Below are 17,735 nucleotides of genomic sequence, written 5' to 3'. Positions count from 1 at the left end.
TTTCCAAACACTGGATTTATTCAATAAAGTGTTAGACATGATCTGTACTGTACACAGGCAAGAGGTTCCCATTCCCAGAATGTTAAACAAAATGCATTAATTATTCTCCCAGAACAGGCAGCGCAAAGCTTGCTACAAAAATAAAAGAGACGAGCATGCGAGGAAGTCACAGACAAACATTTCAATTGTTTTCTTAAGCTATTAGCAAATATTAAAAACCTGTCGTGAATTCGCTGTGTTGTAAACAATATTTTATTGGTAACAAATGCAGTGGGAAGGCAGGGAAGTGATGCAGGCTGAGTACATGCTCACCCTTCACAGTACGATTCATCGCTTGACTCACTGCGCGACGGTCACAAGAGGCACAGACATGTGTTTATTTTCTTCCTGTAGTGCACGAGCCTGGTTACAATATAATGGAAGCTGATAAGCTAAAGGAGGAAGAGAAGCACGCCAGGTACTAATAACCTGAAAGGGGAAACACTCACAAACTGGAACTGAATCAAAGGGTAAAGGGGAGGGAAAGGAAACGTAGGGCATCGTTCATTCTCACAAGGCATTTCTGGTAACCAGACAATGTTTAGGAGTCCAGTGTAACAGCTTGGCAACAAGCCAAAGGAACTATAGTGGTTTGACAAAGAAAGAGAATGGAACAGGAACACAAACCTAGTTGCATTACTGAGTCATAAAACTGAGGCATATTTAAAGATTGTTGAATAAAAACCTTTGCATCAATACTGCAGTATCACAGTTATTCCCACAACCCTGGATCGATTCAGTTAACTGAAGCCCTCAGCAAGGAAGATGTGGAAAGGAAGGCAAATGGAAGTGTTAGTTCCAAACATACTGAAGCCACAACGTGGTAGCCCCTATGAAAACAAATACTAAAAATCACCTTCAAAAAGTAATCAGGACAGCAATATCTACCCATCTCAACCTGCCCTGCTCATTACAACGGGCACTTTTGATTTTAGGCACTAGATGCATACTTTGGTTCAATGGTGAACTGACCTCAGGACGTCTGTCTGCTTCTTCCCTTCCTCCCTCCCTCCCTCTCCCCCAACCCGAGTTCACCAGGCAATTTCCTCATTGTTAAGATGCAGTGAGCTTCAGCAAGGTGTAGAGTTCCAAGGTTTTGTTTCAATAACCAGGACCTATGGTGTACTGCAAACACAGTGCAAAATGAACACTGCTAATCAGACAGTAACAGTAACACAGACTTGCCAATCGTTAGTCTTGGAAAGTGCATCTCCTAACCAGTGAGTCGGAGGAGAGAGGAAGCTCTTGTGGGGCTTTGTTGTATATACACAGTGACTGCATCAAATCCAGTTACTAGTTTTCCAACTGGGGAAAAACTCCAATGGACTATTCCTGGCAGCTACTCTGTGCACCTGCTAATATTGCCGTGGCGATATACAGAGTTCAGCAACAGAGCAGCAAAAAGGTGGGAACTCCCACCTGCCCACAGCTCGGAGCAGAGCAATGGTACTCCATAATCATGCAAGTTTCAGTCTTTCAAAGCCATTTAGGTACAGTTATTCCACAGGTAACATTTGTGTGGACACTTTCACAGCAGCAAAGGGTTGGGCCCAATAACTCAAAGGGAGTGCAGTTCCCCATAATAATCAACTCAGTGGGGCAATAGCTGTCAGCAGTGAATAACTTTCGTGTTGCACTGCGGCGACAATCATTTCCCCTGGGTTATTAAGTAAAGCAGTTAGGGCACAGGTATTCTAATATATAAGGCATGAATGGCTTCAGATGAATACTACACAACAAAAGGGAAGCCCATTTCAACAGATTACCTTGGAGCGTTTTGGTAAAGAGTCATTTGAAGAAGGAGCATGCCCTTACTCCCAGAATGCAATGCCAAAGAAAAATGCTTCAACAAGCAAAAGAGGGGACGGGGTGGATGTGGATGTGGGGCACAGACAAGGAGAGGACAGAGAAGGGGACATAGATAAGGTGGAGGAGAGAGAAGGGGGAAACAGACAATGGAGAGGGAGAGAGAAGGGGACATAGACAAGGGAGAGAGAGAGAGAAGGGGACATAGATAAGGTGGAGGAGAGAGAGAAGGGGGACACAGACAAGGGAGAGGGAGGGAGAGGGAGAGAGAGAGAGAGAGAGAGAGAGAGAGAGAGAAGGGGACATAGATAAGGTGGAGGAGAGAGAGAAGGGGGACACAGACAAGGGAGAGGGAGAGAGAGAGAGAGAAGGGGGACACATGAGGGGGAGAGAGAGAAGGGGACATAGATAAGGTGGAGAAGAAAGAGAGAGAAGGGGGACACAGACAAAGGAGAGAGAGAGAGAGAGAGAGAAGGGGACATAGATAAGGTGGAGGAGAAAGAGGGGGGGGGAAGACAAGGGAGAGGGAAGCAAGGGGTAGGAGTGGGACGGAGGGGGAAGGAGGGAGTGGGGTGAGAGAGATGGTCATGGGGTGGAAGGAAGCCGCTACAGGTGGAAGTGTGGCTGGTGTGGGGAGAAAAGTGAAGAGAAGAAGGGGGAAAATGTAGGGAGAGAAAGGGCTGGTAAATGAAGGGGAGAAAGAAAGGAAACAAAGGAGATAGAGTATTGCCACCAGACATGAGAGAAAGGCACAGTTTGGTCTAGGAGGGAAAGGCGCTGGTAGGGAGGAAGAGGTGGTGAATGAGAGAAGAAAAAAGTTATGAACTGGCGATGGGGATTGTGGGGGCAATATGGATGGGCAAGCGAGAGAGAAATAAAACACAGGCAGAAGTGTCAAAAAGAATAGGTGCAAAAACAAACTCAAGTATACATGTGTGCAAGAAACCAGCCAGTCAGGTGTGTATAAGAGAGGTGAAATGATTCTCCAATCTGTAAAACACACTCCAACGACAGCTCCTCACAGATCCCTTTAGCCACCTGCATTTGATGACTTAAGCTGGACATTGGCAGAGGTCTGACAGACCGCGCAGGAGTTTACCAAAGGCAGCTGTCCAATATTAAGCATTTTTACAGAAAAGTAGATTGAGAAACTGTTTTCAGAAACTGGTTCCAGAAGAAAAAGGCACTAATATCCCCATTTGAATATGTTCTGCCCATTAGCCAGATGTCTGAATCATTCTCGATGTTCTGAAGGTCATTCACTAAAACTGAACCTACTACCTCCATATGTAGATCCGAGAAGGTTGTGCCTCGCTCAATCACAAGCCAGTCATATTGCAAATGACCTGCCCCACAGCCCAGCCCTGAAGGCCTGAATTACCAATTTATCCTTTGCCTCACTCAGGCTACAACTAGCAATCTTAGTGGATTGCCAAGCATTGACAATTCTGTTCCTGTTTTCCCAGAGTGTTTCCTCTTTCAAAGCTCAATTTTTACAGGTGTTACAAAACTGTAAAAGTGACTTATTCATGATTGTTTTCTACAGCTATCTATCTGATTGTATCCAAAGAAAACTGACTCCTCTCCATATTGGAAATGGTACCACAGACTAACATGTATAGGCTGCAACTTGAACCATTTCAAATCATTCTTTTGAGTCTGATGCCTCAGTTATTCACTCAGCCCCTTTACATTAAGTAAGCACTCAAGATAATGGCTGAGGCTAGATGCATCTAGTCCCAGAAGCATCCCTAAATACCACAATTAATACATCGGCAAGGGATCACCGCGTTTACATGCCTGTCGTAGGCAGCAGGAATATCCATCATATGTGAGGGCTGCAGTCAAGTATTTGCTCAGTTATCCCAGTTGGCTTCAAATGTTCACTGAAGTATTAATAATTGCAGCACTGAGATCAAGACTGTCTGTCTCCCGTCCTTTTCTCCATTTATTATTAGTAATCATGTAGCTTTAATGGTACGTGGGAAGAGCTCAGACAGAAACATTAAAATCCAGCAGGTAAGCAGATACTCAAAAATCCAATCGCAGTTCCATGGCAAAGTGATGGTTTCCCCATTAGTCTGGAAGCGATGCACCGAATGTGATGCTGATACCGTGTGCGATGAACAGGCAGATGGAGGTGACCACTCGTACCCGGATCTCTGGGTCACTCATTCTCTTCGGGGTTCTGGGGATCAAAGATCTGGACGTGAGTGAAAGGGAAGAGTCCTTGCCGTCCATTCACCTCACCCTCCCATTGGCCGCTGATATTCATCCTGGTCACTTTCACAAGGTCACCAACCTGCGGGAGAAAGACAATCAGAGTTCAGGTCACTGTACAGAGTCAGAGAAAGGTGCCAGACAGACAAGTGAACCTCTACACTGCTGACAGACATGGCCACATGAAGGAGACCCTCTTCTGAATCATATCTGCTGTTAAAAGCTCATTCTCAAAACAAAAAGGATTCTCAATCAATCCATTCAGAGATGTAATGACGGTCCTTACTCAGTTTAAAGTTACTCAATTCAAACCTGCCACCTGACAATTTAAACCTGGAATTAGCAGCATGTTGTGACTTGGTTGATCTATTTACATCAGTCAATTGAAATGATTGTGTATTCCTGGGGTGTTGGTGCAAAAGGATAACTCTGAACCTTCAGGAGTAAGTTGCTACCAAAAAAACAAGCCAATACATTTTTGCTGTATCAACTAACTCTTATTTAATCTATCCCCACGCCCATGATATGCTGACTTGTGTTAAAAAGAATGCTGATGTTCTGTCCACAGAAATGACCTGAGCTTCTAGGTACCTCCCATTTCAACACGACCATATTCTCTGGACCATGACCTGCCTCAGGCTTGCTGCACTGCTCCAGCAACGTTTCCTTCAAACTGGAAGAACAGCATCCCATTTTGTGCTGAGGAAGCCTGCAACTTCTGGACTCGATGTGGAGTTCAACAATTTTACGGTCTGAGCACCTTCCCCCATGTCCTTACCCCAACCCCCAAACACCAGACCTTGGGCTGCTACCAGAAACAATCCATTGGCAACCATTAACAGTCGAGTGTGTGGTGCTGGAAAAGCACAGCAGGTCAGGCAGCATCCGAAGGGCAGGAAAATCGATGTTTCAGGCAAAAGCCCTTCATCAGGATTTCTTAATAAAGGGGGATTTTGCCTGAAACGTCAATTTTCCTGCTCTTCGAATGCTGCCTGACCTGCTGTGCTTTTCCAGCACCACACACTAGACACTGGTCACCAGCATCTTCTGTCCTCACTTAGGACTCACTGCTAACAGTCCCCATGAGCAGCCATTCATTACTCAGGGCTAACTTTGACCCACTCCTTCTCCACCTCGACCTCTTGCTTACTCCCTCACACCACCCCAGTCCTACTCTAGCAAACATACCAACCTTTTCCAAGCTACTAACAGTTCTGAAGGAGGTTCACTCGATCTAAAATATTAATTTTGCTTCCTTTCCACTGATGCCATCAGACCTGCGGAGTTTTTCCAGCAATGTTTGATTCTGTTAGTATTAAAGGCATGCTGCTTTGGCAGATACAGCACTTCCCTCAATCATGAATGCTGAGCTTCTTTCATCAGTGCAACAGACCAACTCACTAGTTGCCGATTTTCAAAATATGAAAATACACTCAAATTATTCCACCACGGTTTGTACTTCCAGGTTCCATCCCCTCCCCAGTATCATCATCTGCTTTAAGCTTCGAGTGGGGGAGCACAACAAGGAAGAGGGCTACAGAGAGCCAGGAGAAACCTCAGCATCGCAGACCAGCTCTGCAGTGTGTTCCCCATCCAAACCTCGTATGTAGATCCTTTTATACCATCACCACATCCAGATTATCAAATTCGAGGCACTAATTCTGAGGAACCACAAACATAATAGGAAACCAGACACACACAGAGATTACAAAGAAAACAAAAAGAAAAAGGTGCCCTGTGCCTCAGCTGGACATTAATTCTTGGGGTGCTGCTGATTGGTTTCAGGAGGCCAGGTACTCCACAGCAAGTAACTCATCTCCTGCCTCCCCAAAGCCTTCTCGCTATCTCCAAGGTACAAGTCAGGATTACTCCCCACTTGTCCGGACAAGTGCAGCTCCAACAAAAACCCTTACTGTTCAGGGCAAACATTTGACTGCCACTCCACCTACGACTGCCAACTTTCACTCCCATACAGTGGCAGTAGGATATGCCATCTACAAGGTTCACTGCAGCAACTCACCAAGGCCTTCTAACAGCACCTTCCAAACCTGAGACTGTAACCATTTAGAGGGGCATAGGCAGCAGATATTTCAGATCACCACCACCAGAAGATCCCACTTCAAGTCACACTCACGGAACTACATTGCTACTCCTTCACGATTGCTCGTTCAAAATCCTGAAACTGCCACCCAAACATGTGATAAAGGGAGCAGCTCAGCACCACCTACTGAAGGGCAATTCGGCAGAGACAAAAGTTGGCAGCCCATCCAATGTCACCCACATTGGCAAACAGGAAAAAGATGTTGTTCTAAGCCCACTGAAAGGATCACATTTCAGAAAGCCGCTAGTGTCAAGGTGCTGTATATTCTCATTCTAGCGAGATGCCAGGGTTCTTGCTGCTTTAATTGGCTTCCTTAGCTTAAAAAGGAATGTACAGCCTCACAACTAAAGCTGAGTCACAGAATCTGCAATCAGCATTCAATGTCGACTCTGCTTGGTCCAATAAAGCAACAATTTACAAACAATTCTTCAGTTACTGGCATCACAAGTGAGAGGAAATAGATGTTGGTCTCAGCAGAAACAAGCACCTAATTCGACAGAAACTGAAGAGCAGTTTGGCACAGGTGGCGGGGCCAGTGAAGCCAGTGCAACAGCAGATGGCAGTCGAATCATTGTTAGGAGAATTTTGTTCATTCATGCCAATGTGGTATGCACAAGTCATCAACACCCACTGAAGTGATTCATTCAGGGACCAACCTCAGCCATTTTGTGACGTGATCTATTAAGTGGCTTTCTTCAGATTATCAGGGCTTTGTCCGAGGGAGTGACAAGATCACCAGAGGCAACGTAAACACCAAAATAAAGATGATGCAAAACAAAGTTGGTTTATCAGCAAACTGGCATCTCAACATACACTGCTCACCAATGGGGCCTCTATGCAAAAGTCTTCAGCTCTGGATCTGTCCGGTGACTCAGTGCTGTTAAAGTATGACCTATTCTTGGCAACAGTGCACTATGAAGCATAGCTCCAAGTGTGTTGAGTCAGGAAAGGAACTGGTAAATTGATAGCACTCTGCACATGAAGAGCAAACTTTTTAAGAAATTGAGGAAGCAAGCCTGCGCCATGAAAACCTCACAGTAACTTGACATCCTTCCTCATTCAAGTCAAGCAAGTTTAAAAATGAGATCTTGTAAATTAGCTCTTGAGCATGTGAATTAATGATACAGCCTGACAGTTTGGGAAGGGTGTAATCTGGGGCCAGGTGAGCTGGCTTGCATACAGCCTTGAGGGACCACACACTTTCGTGACACAAAGCTAACCAGAGAGAATGAGCTCTACACCTTACTACAGAAAGTTTCATTGTGGAAAAGCCAAGCATATAGATACTGCTGGGAGGTGTAAAAAAGAAACCCAGAGCACGGAACAATTTTGCAGCTCAATGAAACAATCACAAGATCCTCACCATTTATCACAATTTAAAAATTGGAGGGGGCGTGTGTGTGCGCGCGCAAGCTTTCAATACCTAGTAGACAATCTGCCATTGTTTTTTCTATTCATTAAGGGGGTGTGGGCAACATTGGCTGGACCAGCATCACAAGCTACCCTCAGGAAGGTGGTAGTGAACTACTTCAGTCCATTTGGTATTAGTCAGTGGAGTGAAGGGAGGGAGCTCCAACATTTGTATTCAATGACATTGAAGAACGGAAGTATAAACATGCTATTAAGCATTGGTGAAGGAGGGAGTGGATGTTTATGGATATGCAGAGGAATCTCGATTATCCGAATACCAATTATCTGAAAATCGGATTATCCGAAGGAGATCTCTAGGTCCGGATGAAAACATTACATCAAAGGCATGTTTCCAACAGAGATCGCGTCTTTTGTTTACTGTGATTAAACAGGCATCGTCTCCAAACGTCTGACTTCCCGCCTCCCTCTCTCCCGACACTTTCCCTGGAGTTCTATACAAGGGTGTACCTAAACCCGCCTTCACCGTGTAATCTCTCCAACATTGTCCTGTACAAGGGAAAGCTAGAACCTGTCAAAAAGTAGCAGGAAAAAGCTGTGTGTGGGGCTGTGACTGGCAGTGCGCGTGCATTATTTGGAGACTTACCCCAGAAAGGCAGCCGCAGTAGCCTTGTAGATGTCCAATCTGACTGTCCCAGAGAGGGGCCTGGGGTAAACGGGATCAGGGTCAGGGTGGGGGCTCGCGCGCTGTGCTGCTGCGAGTCTCCTGAACAGGGAGCAGACTTTAAAAACTCCGAGCCCCAGAGGAAAGGCATTCAATCAATTAACTGAATAATCGATTATCTGAACAAAATAGTGCCCACCCATCTCATTCAGATAATTGAGCTTCCCCTGTGTTGCCTTTCAAGCTGCTATGTCCGAGATGATGTCAAGCTTCTCAACAATTTTTGGAGCTGTGCTCATTCAGGCAAGTGGAAAGTATACCGTCATATTGCTGACTTGTGTCTTGTAGACAGGCTTTGGGAGCTACTCGCTGCAGGATTCCAAGACTGACCTGTTCTTGCAGCCACTGTATTTATATGACAAGTCCAATTTGGTTTCTGGTCAATGGTAACCTCCAGGATTTTGACAGTGGGGAAGTCTGCAATGGTAACAACCACTGAACTTCATGGGGCAATGGTCATTGGCTGGCAAATGGCAAGTAATATTTGTTCTGCAAGTGCCAGGCAAAGTCTGGATACTGTCCAGTTCTTTTGAACTAGCATTTGAACATAGACTGCTTCAGTATCTGAATGGTGCTGAACATTGTGCAATCATTGGTGAACATCCCCACTTCTGATCTTACAACGGAGGGAAGCTCATTGATGAAGCAGCTGAAGATGGTTGAGATGAGGACGTTACTCTTACAATGATGCCCTGGAGCAAAGATGGTTGACCACCAATACAACTGTGTTGGATATGACCCCAAGCAGGAGAAACTCTCACCTCGCAGTCTCATTTATAGAGTACTGTTATCATTTTATTAGAGGCAATTCAGAGATATTCATGAGGATGATCCCTGGTATGGAGTAGCTGTCTTATCAGCTAAACAGATTGTGACTCTACTCACTGGAGTTTGGAAGAATAAGGTGATTTCATTTAAACATATAGGATTCTTAAGAGGTTTGACAGGGTAAATGCTGAGGGGGTGTTTCCCATCATAGCAGGGTCTACGATCAGGCGGCACAGTCACACGAGTGCCAAGTTAAAACTGAAGAGGAATATCTTCTCTGGGATCAGTGTCTTTGGAACTCCTTGTCACAACGAGCTGTAGGGCAGAGTCTTTGCATGCATTTAAGGCTGAGGTAGATAAATATTGATGAGTAGACAAATCATCTTTATGTGGAAAGGGCAGGAAAGTGGATGTGAGTGTTGAATCAGTTATGATGCTATTGAATGGCAGTGCTTGGAGAGATATATAGCCTACTCCTGTTTTTGTGGGCCCTGTGATCTTCCAGTGACTCCAGTTTTACTAGGACTCCTCGATACTGCATTCAGTCAAATACAACCTTGATGTCAACGAATGTCACTCTCACCTCCCCTCTTGAATTCAGTTCTTTTCGTCTATGTTTCGTTCAAAGCTGCAGTGACGTTAGGAGCCAAGTGGCCCTGACAGAACTCAAATGGTATGTCACTGAGCAGGTTATTGCGGAGTAGGAGAAGCTTGGCAGCTCTGTTGATGACACCTTCCATCGCTTTACTAATGAACAAGGGTACATTGACAGGTCAGTAATTGGATTGGTCCTGCTTTTTATGTACAGGACAAGCCTAGGTAATGTTCTTCATCGAGGAGAAAGTGAGGTCTGCAGATGCTGGAGATCAGAGCTGAAAATGTGTTGCTGGAAAAGCGCAGCAGGTCAGGCAGCATCCAAGGAACAGGAAATTCGACGTTTCAGGCATAAGCCTGATGAAGGGCTTATGCCCGAAACATCAAATTTCCTGTTTCTTGGATGCTGCCTGACCCGCTGCGCTTTTGCAGCAACACATTTTCAGCGCTAATTTTCTACATTGTTGAGTAAATGCCAGTGTTGAGGCTGTACTGGAAAAGTTTGGCTAGGGAGTTCTGGAGCACAAGTCTTCAGTACCATTGCCAGAATATTGTCATGGCCCATAGCCTTTGCAATAACCAGTACCTCCAGCCATTTCTTAATATCATGTGGACTCAAATTAACAGAAGAGTGGCATCTGGGATGCTTGGGACCACTGAAAGAAGCTGAGATGAGTTATCCATTATTCTGGCTGAAGACTGTTGTGAAAGCTTCAGCCTTAACTTGTGCACTGGTGTGTTGGGCTCTTCCATCATTGAGGATGGGGATACTGGGGGAGCCAGCTCCCCCAGTGAGGTGTGTAATTATCCACCACCATTCATGATTGGATGTGGTAGGACTGCAGAGCTTGGATTTGATCCATTAGTTGTGGAATTGTTCAGCTCTGTCCCTCACTTGTTACTTTTGTTGGGCATGCAGGCAGTCCTGTTTGTTAGCTTCACCAGGTTGAAACTGCACATCATAGTCCAATCGGTTAATCTCAAAAGTACAAGCTTTCAGAGCACTGCTCCTTTGTCAGGTAACTGGTGGGGCAGGATACACAGGGCACAATTTACAGAGGAATCTCAATTATCCAAATATCGATTATCTGAAGATGATTTCAAGGTCTCGCAAAAATGTTACAAAGAGGTAACTGTCTTTGATTTACCTGGACTGAAGAACACGTGAAAACGCTGGCAAAGACAAAGAAACACAAGCACCCCAAGCATCAGTGACTGGATATTTTTTAAGGGTTGTTACACAGCCCTGAGCAGAAGGGTTTTACAGTATTCCTGTCACTTTATGGGCCATTCTTGAAAAGACTGGTGGAGAACGTAAACTCAGGCGCAAGGTGGAGCTTCTCTTTCTATCATGAGAGTGTTCCCGGAAACTGACAAATGCTCTTGCGATCATAGAAGCTGTTCAGACCTCGTTTAACGCAGTCTTCACCACTCCTAGCCAAATGCTAACTACTGCTCATTTTTAATAAGTTTTCTTGTGTTATCATAGCTTTATTTTCTTCATGTGAAATCTGTGTCCTCTTGCACTCAATGTATTCAAATTATAGATTGAAACAAATTCTCTGGTAGAGCACAGTGTTAGATCAGCATGGCATCCCTTGTTTAAGGGAAAATCCGTGAACCAAATAATCAACGATCCGAACGACATAATGCCCATCCGTCATGTTCAGATAATTGAGGTTCCTCTGTATAAGTAAAAGATCAAAGAATCAAACAACTGATGTGATATACTGAAAAAACCTTAGATTGCTGTTGTCCTTAATCACTTTGAATGGGGATGGAGATTTTGAAGGATTAATATGTAAATCCCAAAATTTTATTCAAGGCACAGCCCTTGAAAGTTCAACACCAAAATCCAGGGAAGAACTTGGTTCTAAAAATTTATAATAGTGGGTGAAAGCATTTGATTAACTGATTATCTCTTCAACCAAATGCAATGTCATCACACCTCCCAAATACTCGCTGCATCATGACAAAGCTCCAACTCCAGCCCACTATTCCTCTCCAAAGTTCCTTCTCAATTGTGCAATGAAATGGAAATGGTTTGTGACAATGTGTCCCAGCAGTCTGAGGCTGAATCAGGCAGGGAGGATCAGGGGGAATGGAGCAGACTTGGATTATCAATAATCAGTCAATGTGCCAAGGTAGGTGCACATGGTGCGAAAAGTAAAATATTAACACAGATAAAGGACTGGTTCACAGGAAAACTAATAGGTATAAATGGATTGTTTCCAGTTTACTGAAACTGAAATAAATGGAGTGCTACAGCATTGTGACCTCAACTAAGGCTGGCTGTATTTGTCGTCAAATTTGATGACACAGAAACAGAGAAGGAAGCAAGTTGTGAGGCGGAGACAAAGAATCTGAAAATGGATACTGGATAGACTAAATTAACAGGGAAAAGCTTTGATGGTCTGCAATGTGAATATACGGGAGGTTGTCGACTTTGGAACTAAGAATGGAAAGACAATTAGTTAAGTGGAGATGATTACAGAATTCTCAAATGACAGGGATCTGCTTGTCCTAGTACACAAATCTCAAAATTACCATGTAAGCATGCAAAATAATTAGAAAAGCAAGTAGGGTGTTCGGTTTTATTGGGAAAAGAATATCCAAATAGGAGGATTTGCTGCAGGCATCGTCATCGAGATGCAGTCTTGGTAATGTATAGTCTTGGTTTCCTTAAAATTATGGAGGGCTATATTTGAACTAATTGCAGTCCTGAGAAAGATCATTAAGTTGATTTCTGGGTTGAAGGGGTTGTCTACCTTATGAGAAGAGATTGTGCAGATTGGTGCTATACGCATGGTAGTTTGGAAGAATGAAGTGTGATCATTTTGGAAAACACTTGCAGGGAGGGGGGGTTGACAGAGTAAATCTACAGGCATGGGGCTATCTAGAACTCAGGGGCATAGGAACAAAATAAGGGGATGAGTTAAGAGGAATGCCTGTAGAGGATCTTAATCTTTGAAATTCACTAGCCCAGAGAGCTGTGACATGTCTTCAAATATATTCACAGCAAATTCAGACAGTTTTGAGAAGGTAATTCAGCTATAGAGGACAGGCAGAAACTGAAGCTAAGGCTGAGGCCAAAATCTACCTGGTCTTTGGGTAGTGAGTGGGGTGCCTGACACTGACTCAGCTGTAGTGCAGTCAATCAGCAGTCAGGTATAATGCTACATAGGATTACAATCCTCAGTGTCGAGCTGCCATTCCTTGTACAGCAGCCCAAGTATTTATGAATCACAGAGAAAGCTCAAGCACTCATTCAAGGTGCAACTGCATGTCATCTATAAATAACTGATGCCGCTACCAGATGCAAATTCCATCCTTTCCTCATCCACTTCCTTTGCAAGGAGCTTTGAATTAAATCCTGAAATTCACAGACACAATAGCAGCTTCCTTACAGAGGCACATTTTTTCCCCCACTGTTGTTTACTTCAGTTTGACATCGTACCTCAAAGGGTTGAAGTTGCAGCTTAGACTGTGGTACACCTGCCCAGCTAGTATGAGCTCCACTGCAGTCAGCCAGATGGTAGGTGTGTGGCCATGCACGGGAGGGTTCGTGTCCCAGGGATTGCTAAGTGCGTGGAGTATATGGTTGGCTGTATTTATTAATTTCCATTGGTAACACAGGAATTACACTTCTGTATGGTACCAGAATTGGAAAACAGAGTTTTCTTGTTTAAAATGACAACGTGGGGTAAAGGAGATGAGCCACAGCAAACATGAATTTAAAACTTCACCAAAGCAAACTTGAAAAATAGCACTTAAGAATCCGAGCAATCCATAAAAATTATCCCGTAACCTGAAAATCCATCTAATTTGTGTATCATCCCAGTCAAAAATATATAGCGCAATGTGTATAGCCATGGACTTTCTTTTCCTGCATTTACTGGCCTACAAACAGACTCAATGCTGCATCTTAACAAGAGTACAAAATAGAAGTCTGAAGGGTCAATCAGGGCGTAAGGTAATCTGCTGTGTCTGATCAGTCATTGAAGACCAAGTGGCATCCAATGTTAATACATGTTGCAACTCCTTCGAGGAAAGGTTCTCAAAGCCCTACAAAGTCTCCAGTAAGATTATAGTAAAAATTCTGAACATAACAACATACCGCTTTCACAACCACCAGACAATCAAGGCTCCAGAAAACCCATTAAGGAGTTGAATTTAGTTTGCTCTATAAACATCTCCTGAACACGACAATTGCAATTCAGGTGACAGAATGGTGACACTTTGTTTGCGTGCTGCTTGGCCATCAGTTCACTTTAGGTCTTTCCAGAACAAATAACAGAAACCGTGAGCATGGTTCTGGACATGGCAGTGTGCAGTCCATGTTTCTGCACAAAGCTGTGTCATTACAGGGTAGAACTGAACACCCAAATCAAACCCGGAAGCAAATCCTGATATAGATTGCAGGCCGCATTAGATATCCTAGGAGTCGTGGTCACAATCAGGAATTGACCACAACTCAGCACAATTACAAACGGAATACACAAAACACACTTAACAGCATTCAAGACGAACTGGGCTCAACACCTCAAACCATTTTGATCAACCCCTTTACTTTCAATCCAGGGGTTCCTTGTTTGCATGCATTTGTTAACTATATCAATTCTCTAATGCCATGAGCATTCCCATACCTTTTATGTGGGGAAATCTCCCACTTGTTCCTTCTGTCCCCCTTTCCTACAATACATAAAAAAAGCATCACTTCTGCAGCCCGCTTCTTTTTTAAGTCACATTACAATCAAGCATTTAAACGGTTTCTTTCCAAATGCTACCAGAGTTGCTCCAAACTCCCCATGCTACCAGACAATACTTTCTCCAGAATTCCCAATGCAGCAAAGCAGAGTTTCTCCAATATTCTGAATACTACCAGACCAGCGTTTCTCCCAATACTACCACAGTTTCTCCAGGATTCCCAATCCTACCAGACCAGAGTTTCTACAGTATTCTCAATGCTACCTGACCAGAGTTTTTCCAGTATTTCATTTTTATTTCACTTCTTCCATATTTGCAGTTACCTAATCTGGCAATTTTCTGAAAATTGCCATTTTTATATTTTATTCTGTATCAGTTGTGACAGCTAAAAAATAAATGGACAAGTTGTAACATGGATACAAAGTATTCTGAGTGAAAGAAACCAGGGTAATGTGCAAAAATGTTTTTTTGGACAGGAATAAGGTACACAGTGGTCTCATCTGGGTCATTAATATACACTAAATAAAACAGTGAACTTAGTCATGACCAGACTTGCATGGACTAAATTTCAAAATTGACAGGTGCGACAATATTTGAAAATATTGTGAACTGAGAAAACTAAAACCTCATAAGGTGAGGAATGGGTAGATACATGGCAGATGAATCAATGTGCTACAGGGTGAAGTGATGCATGTTGGTACAGGGGTGAGAAAAGGCAATGCAAGGTAAAGGAACAGAGGGGCCTCAATAGATATGTGCATAAACCGTAAAATGGCAAGATGGGGTGAGAATGTGGTTAAAAAACTCGACCGGTTGCCCGGACTTTATAACGAGAGGTTGACACCACAAAGAGAAAGGAAGGTTTGAGCCCAAACAAAGCCCTTTTTTTGCCTTGTTTGGAGAAATGTGTCTTTACAGAGACTGCAGAACAATTTTCTGACAATAGTTCCAGGGAGGAGGGCCTTCAATTAAGGGGACAGTTTGGAAAAGATTGCTCATGGATTCCAGTCTGCATCTCTCAGTTGTGCAAGGCAGTTTGTTTGATTCAGGATCAAATCAAAAGCTTCTGTTGTTAGCTGCATACAAGTGTGCCATGTTTGGAGACCAACTGTAAACTCTCTCTGCAGTGAAGAAAATATCGCTGTTTGCGTTTGTATATCATCTTTCAGGACATTAGAATGCTCCAAGTCACTTTGTAGCCATTGAGGTATTACAGTGAAATGCAGTACAGATGCTGGAAGAATAACAGTTGATTTGCACTAAGCTAATTATTGTTGTTCTCAGTAACAGCAATGCGCTAATTATCAGATCACCCACTGTTTGGTGTGATTAAGGAATAAATACTGGCCTAACATTGAGCATACTTGCTCTTTTCAAAGTTGTCCTGTCTGGATCTTTTATTTCTGCCCTGGGTGCAGACAGGATCCTGGTTTAAAGCACTCTGACAATAAAACTCAAAAGTTCTCTAAGTACTGTATTTGCAACATCGTTCTCGTCTCCAGAAGCACTCCAGATTGACAATAATAATTAGAAACGCTGTGTTTGTTGGCCAGATAATTTCTTTTTTTATAGTGTTTTACTAGGTTACCTTAACAGACACTTAGATTTACCAAATCAAAACAGGAAATGCTGACAATACTCAGGCCAGGTAGCAGTTGTGGAGAAACAGAGTTAATGCTTCTGAATTGATGGAAGGGTTGAGGATCAGAAACATCAACTCTTCTATTCCATTGATTCGCAGCATTCTCTGCTTTTGTTTCGGATTTCTAACATCTACAGGCCAGCCTTACAATCAGAGAACTTCAAAACACTAAAAGACCTATAATTAACTTCACAGAGTTCAACTACTCAAGACTGAGTTTCTTTCTTTGAAGTTAACAAAGGTTTGACAGGATATTCTGCTTTTTACAAAATTCTGATTATTTATGGTGAATGAAGGGATAGTGGGATCATTGCCAGATGCGTCATGTCCTGCCACTCAACATAACAAAATATAGCTTCTAAAATTAAGTGGTTTAATTGGTTGAGTACAAGAAAACTCTACCAGCTAAATGGAATAATCAAGGCTGGCTGGTAGTACAGCGCCCAGTGAGTGGGCATCCCTGTTAAACTCCAGTTGTGATATATAACCTAGCACAATCTCAGTGCTAGTTAATTCAACTGAAGATTTTCAAAAGCTTACACGCATCATGCTTTCTAAATCAAAGCGTAGTCCTTGGTCAATGTGTGACATACAATAGTGATTGAATATATGGCATTGTTCCAATTTTGTAGAAAAATCTTGTGTGGTAAGCATTACCATGTCAGTCTATTGCATCACTGGATTGGATTGTGCAACTGGACAAATTGTACAGTAAGTTCAGAAAGACAGTAAGGGTGTAGCGCTGAAATTTTGTTCTATTAAAAAACTCTAGAATCCAAAATTAAGTAGACATATTTGCATTAAGGAAGCCGATATGATAACTCAGGACAGTAGTTTACAGCTCCATTCCTGCGAAGAACCATCAGGATGGGAAGAGCCAAACACACAATGCTGCAACATCAAAGCTGAAAGGTGAGCTCATCCTTCACTGGTATGGCCAATGCCTGCGAAGCTCACACTGGGCAAAGACGAGAAAAGGGAATGCACACTACAAATGTCACTCCATCTCACCACAGCAAGTCATTGTGTGCACACCAAATATTCCTCAGGTTCAAACTTTGATACATTTGCACACGCAACTCCTAGCCTAGAGTTCTATCCCACAGCCAACACTGCCAAACAGATTAGCCATTCAGCTCACTTATTTTGTTAGAGGACCATGGCAGTCCAAATTCAGCACTCACCTACAAAAAACACTTGAGAAATAAGTGAGGCAGTCTGTGACACCTAACACTGAAAGCAAAACACATTTGGTAGGTTTGGATGAAACATAATCATTAAATTACAGCAAACAAATTAGAGGAAGTACCTAAAAGCAATGGCTTATGAGAAACGGAAGTAGTGAAGCTGCAGAGTTTGGGAAGAGAAGGAGGCCTTGGTTTCAATCCTTCCTATTTTCCTCTTGCTGCTACCACTCCAATAATCCAGACTCTGGGTCAAACAGGCTATCACAAGTATGGCTGACAACCCAAAAAAAAGAAATATTTTAAATCATGAATTTTTCTAGTTATCTTTTCCCAGCCCTAGACAGAGCTGTACTGTCTAAATCAATTAAAACAGCATGCTGAAGAAACTCAGGTCTGTTGGTATGTGGAAGAATACAGCCAGATCTGCTGAGCTTCTCCAGAACTGTTTCACATTTCCAGCATCTGCAGTATTTTGCTTTCATCTACCATCTTGATATTCATTTTGGAAACTGGCCAAAGACAGGAAACATTTAATTTTTTCTCATAATTTCCACTTAACAATTTATAATTATAGACTGG

The 17,735-nt window shown here is 43.2% G+C and overlaps 1 protein-coding gene across 1 annotated transcript in view; it reads right to left on the bottom strand.

Moving 5' to 3' along the window:
* Positions 1 to 17,735, bottom strand: part of crkl (v-crk avian sarcoma virus CT10 oncogene homolog-like) — a 48,790-nt gene continuing 31,055 nt past the window's right edge. The window contains exon 2 of the mRNA XM_060843864.1: positions 1 to 4,147. Within this exon, the coding sequence (XP_060699847.1) occupies positions 4,013 to 4,147 (135 nt within the window). The 3' untranslated portion in view covers positions 1 to 4,012. The remainder of the gene's footprint in view (positions 4,148 to 17,735) is intronic.

This window comes from Hemiscyllium ocellatum, chromosome 24, assembly GCF_020745735.1.
Source record: "Hemiscyllium ocellatum isolate sHemOce1 chromosome 24, sHemOce1.pat.X.cur, whole genome shotgun sequence".
Classification (NCBI taxonomy): domain Eukaryota; kingdom Metazoa; phylum Chordata; class Chondrichthyes; order Orectolobiformes; family Hemiscylliidae; genus Hemiscyllium; species Hemiscyllium ocellatum.
This window is presented reverse-complemented; position numbering and strand designations above follow the sequence as displayed.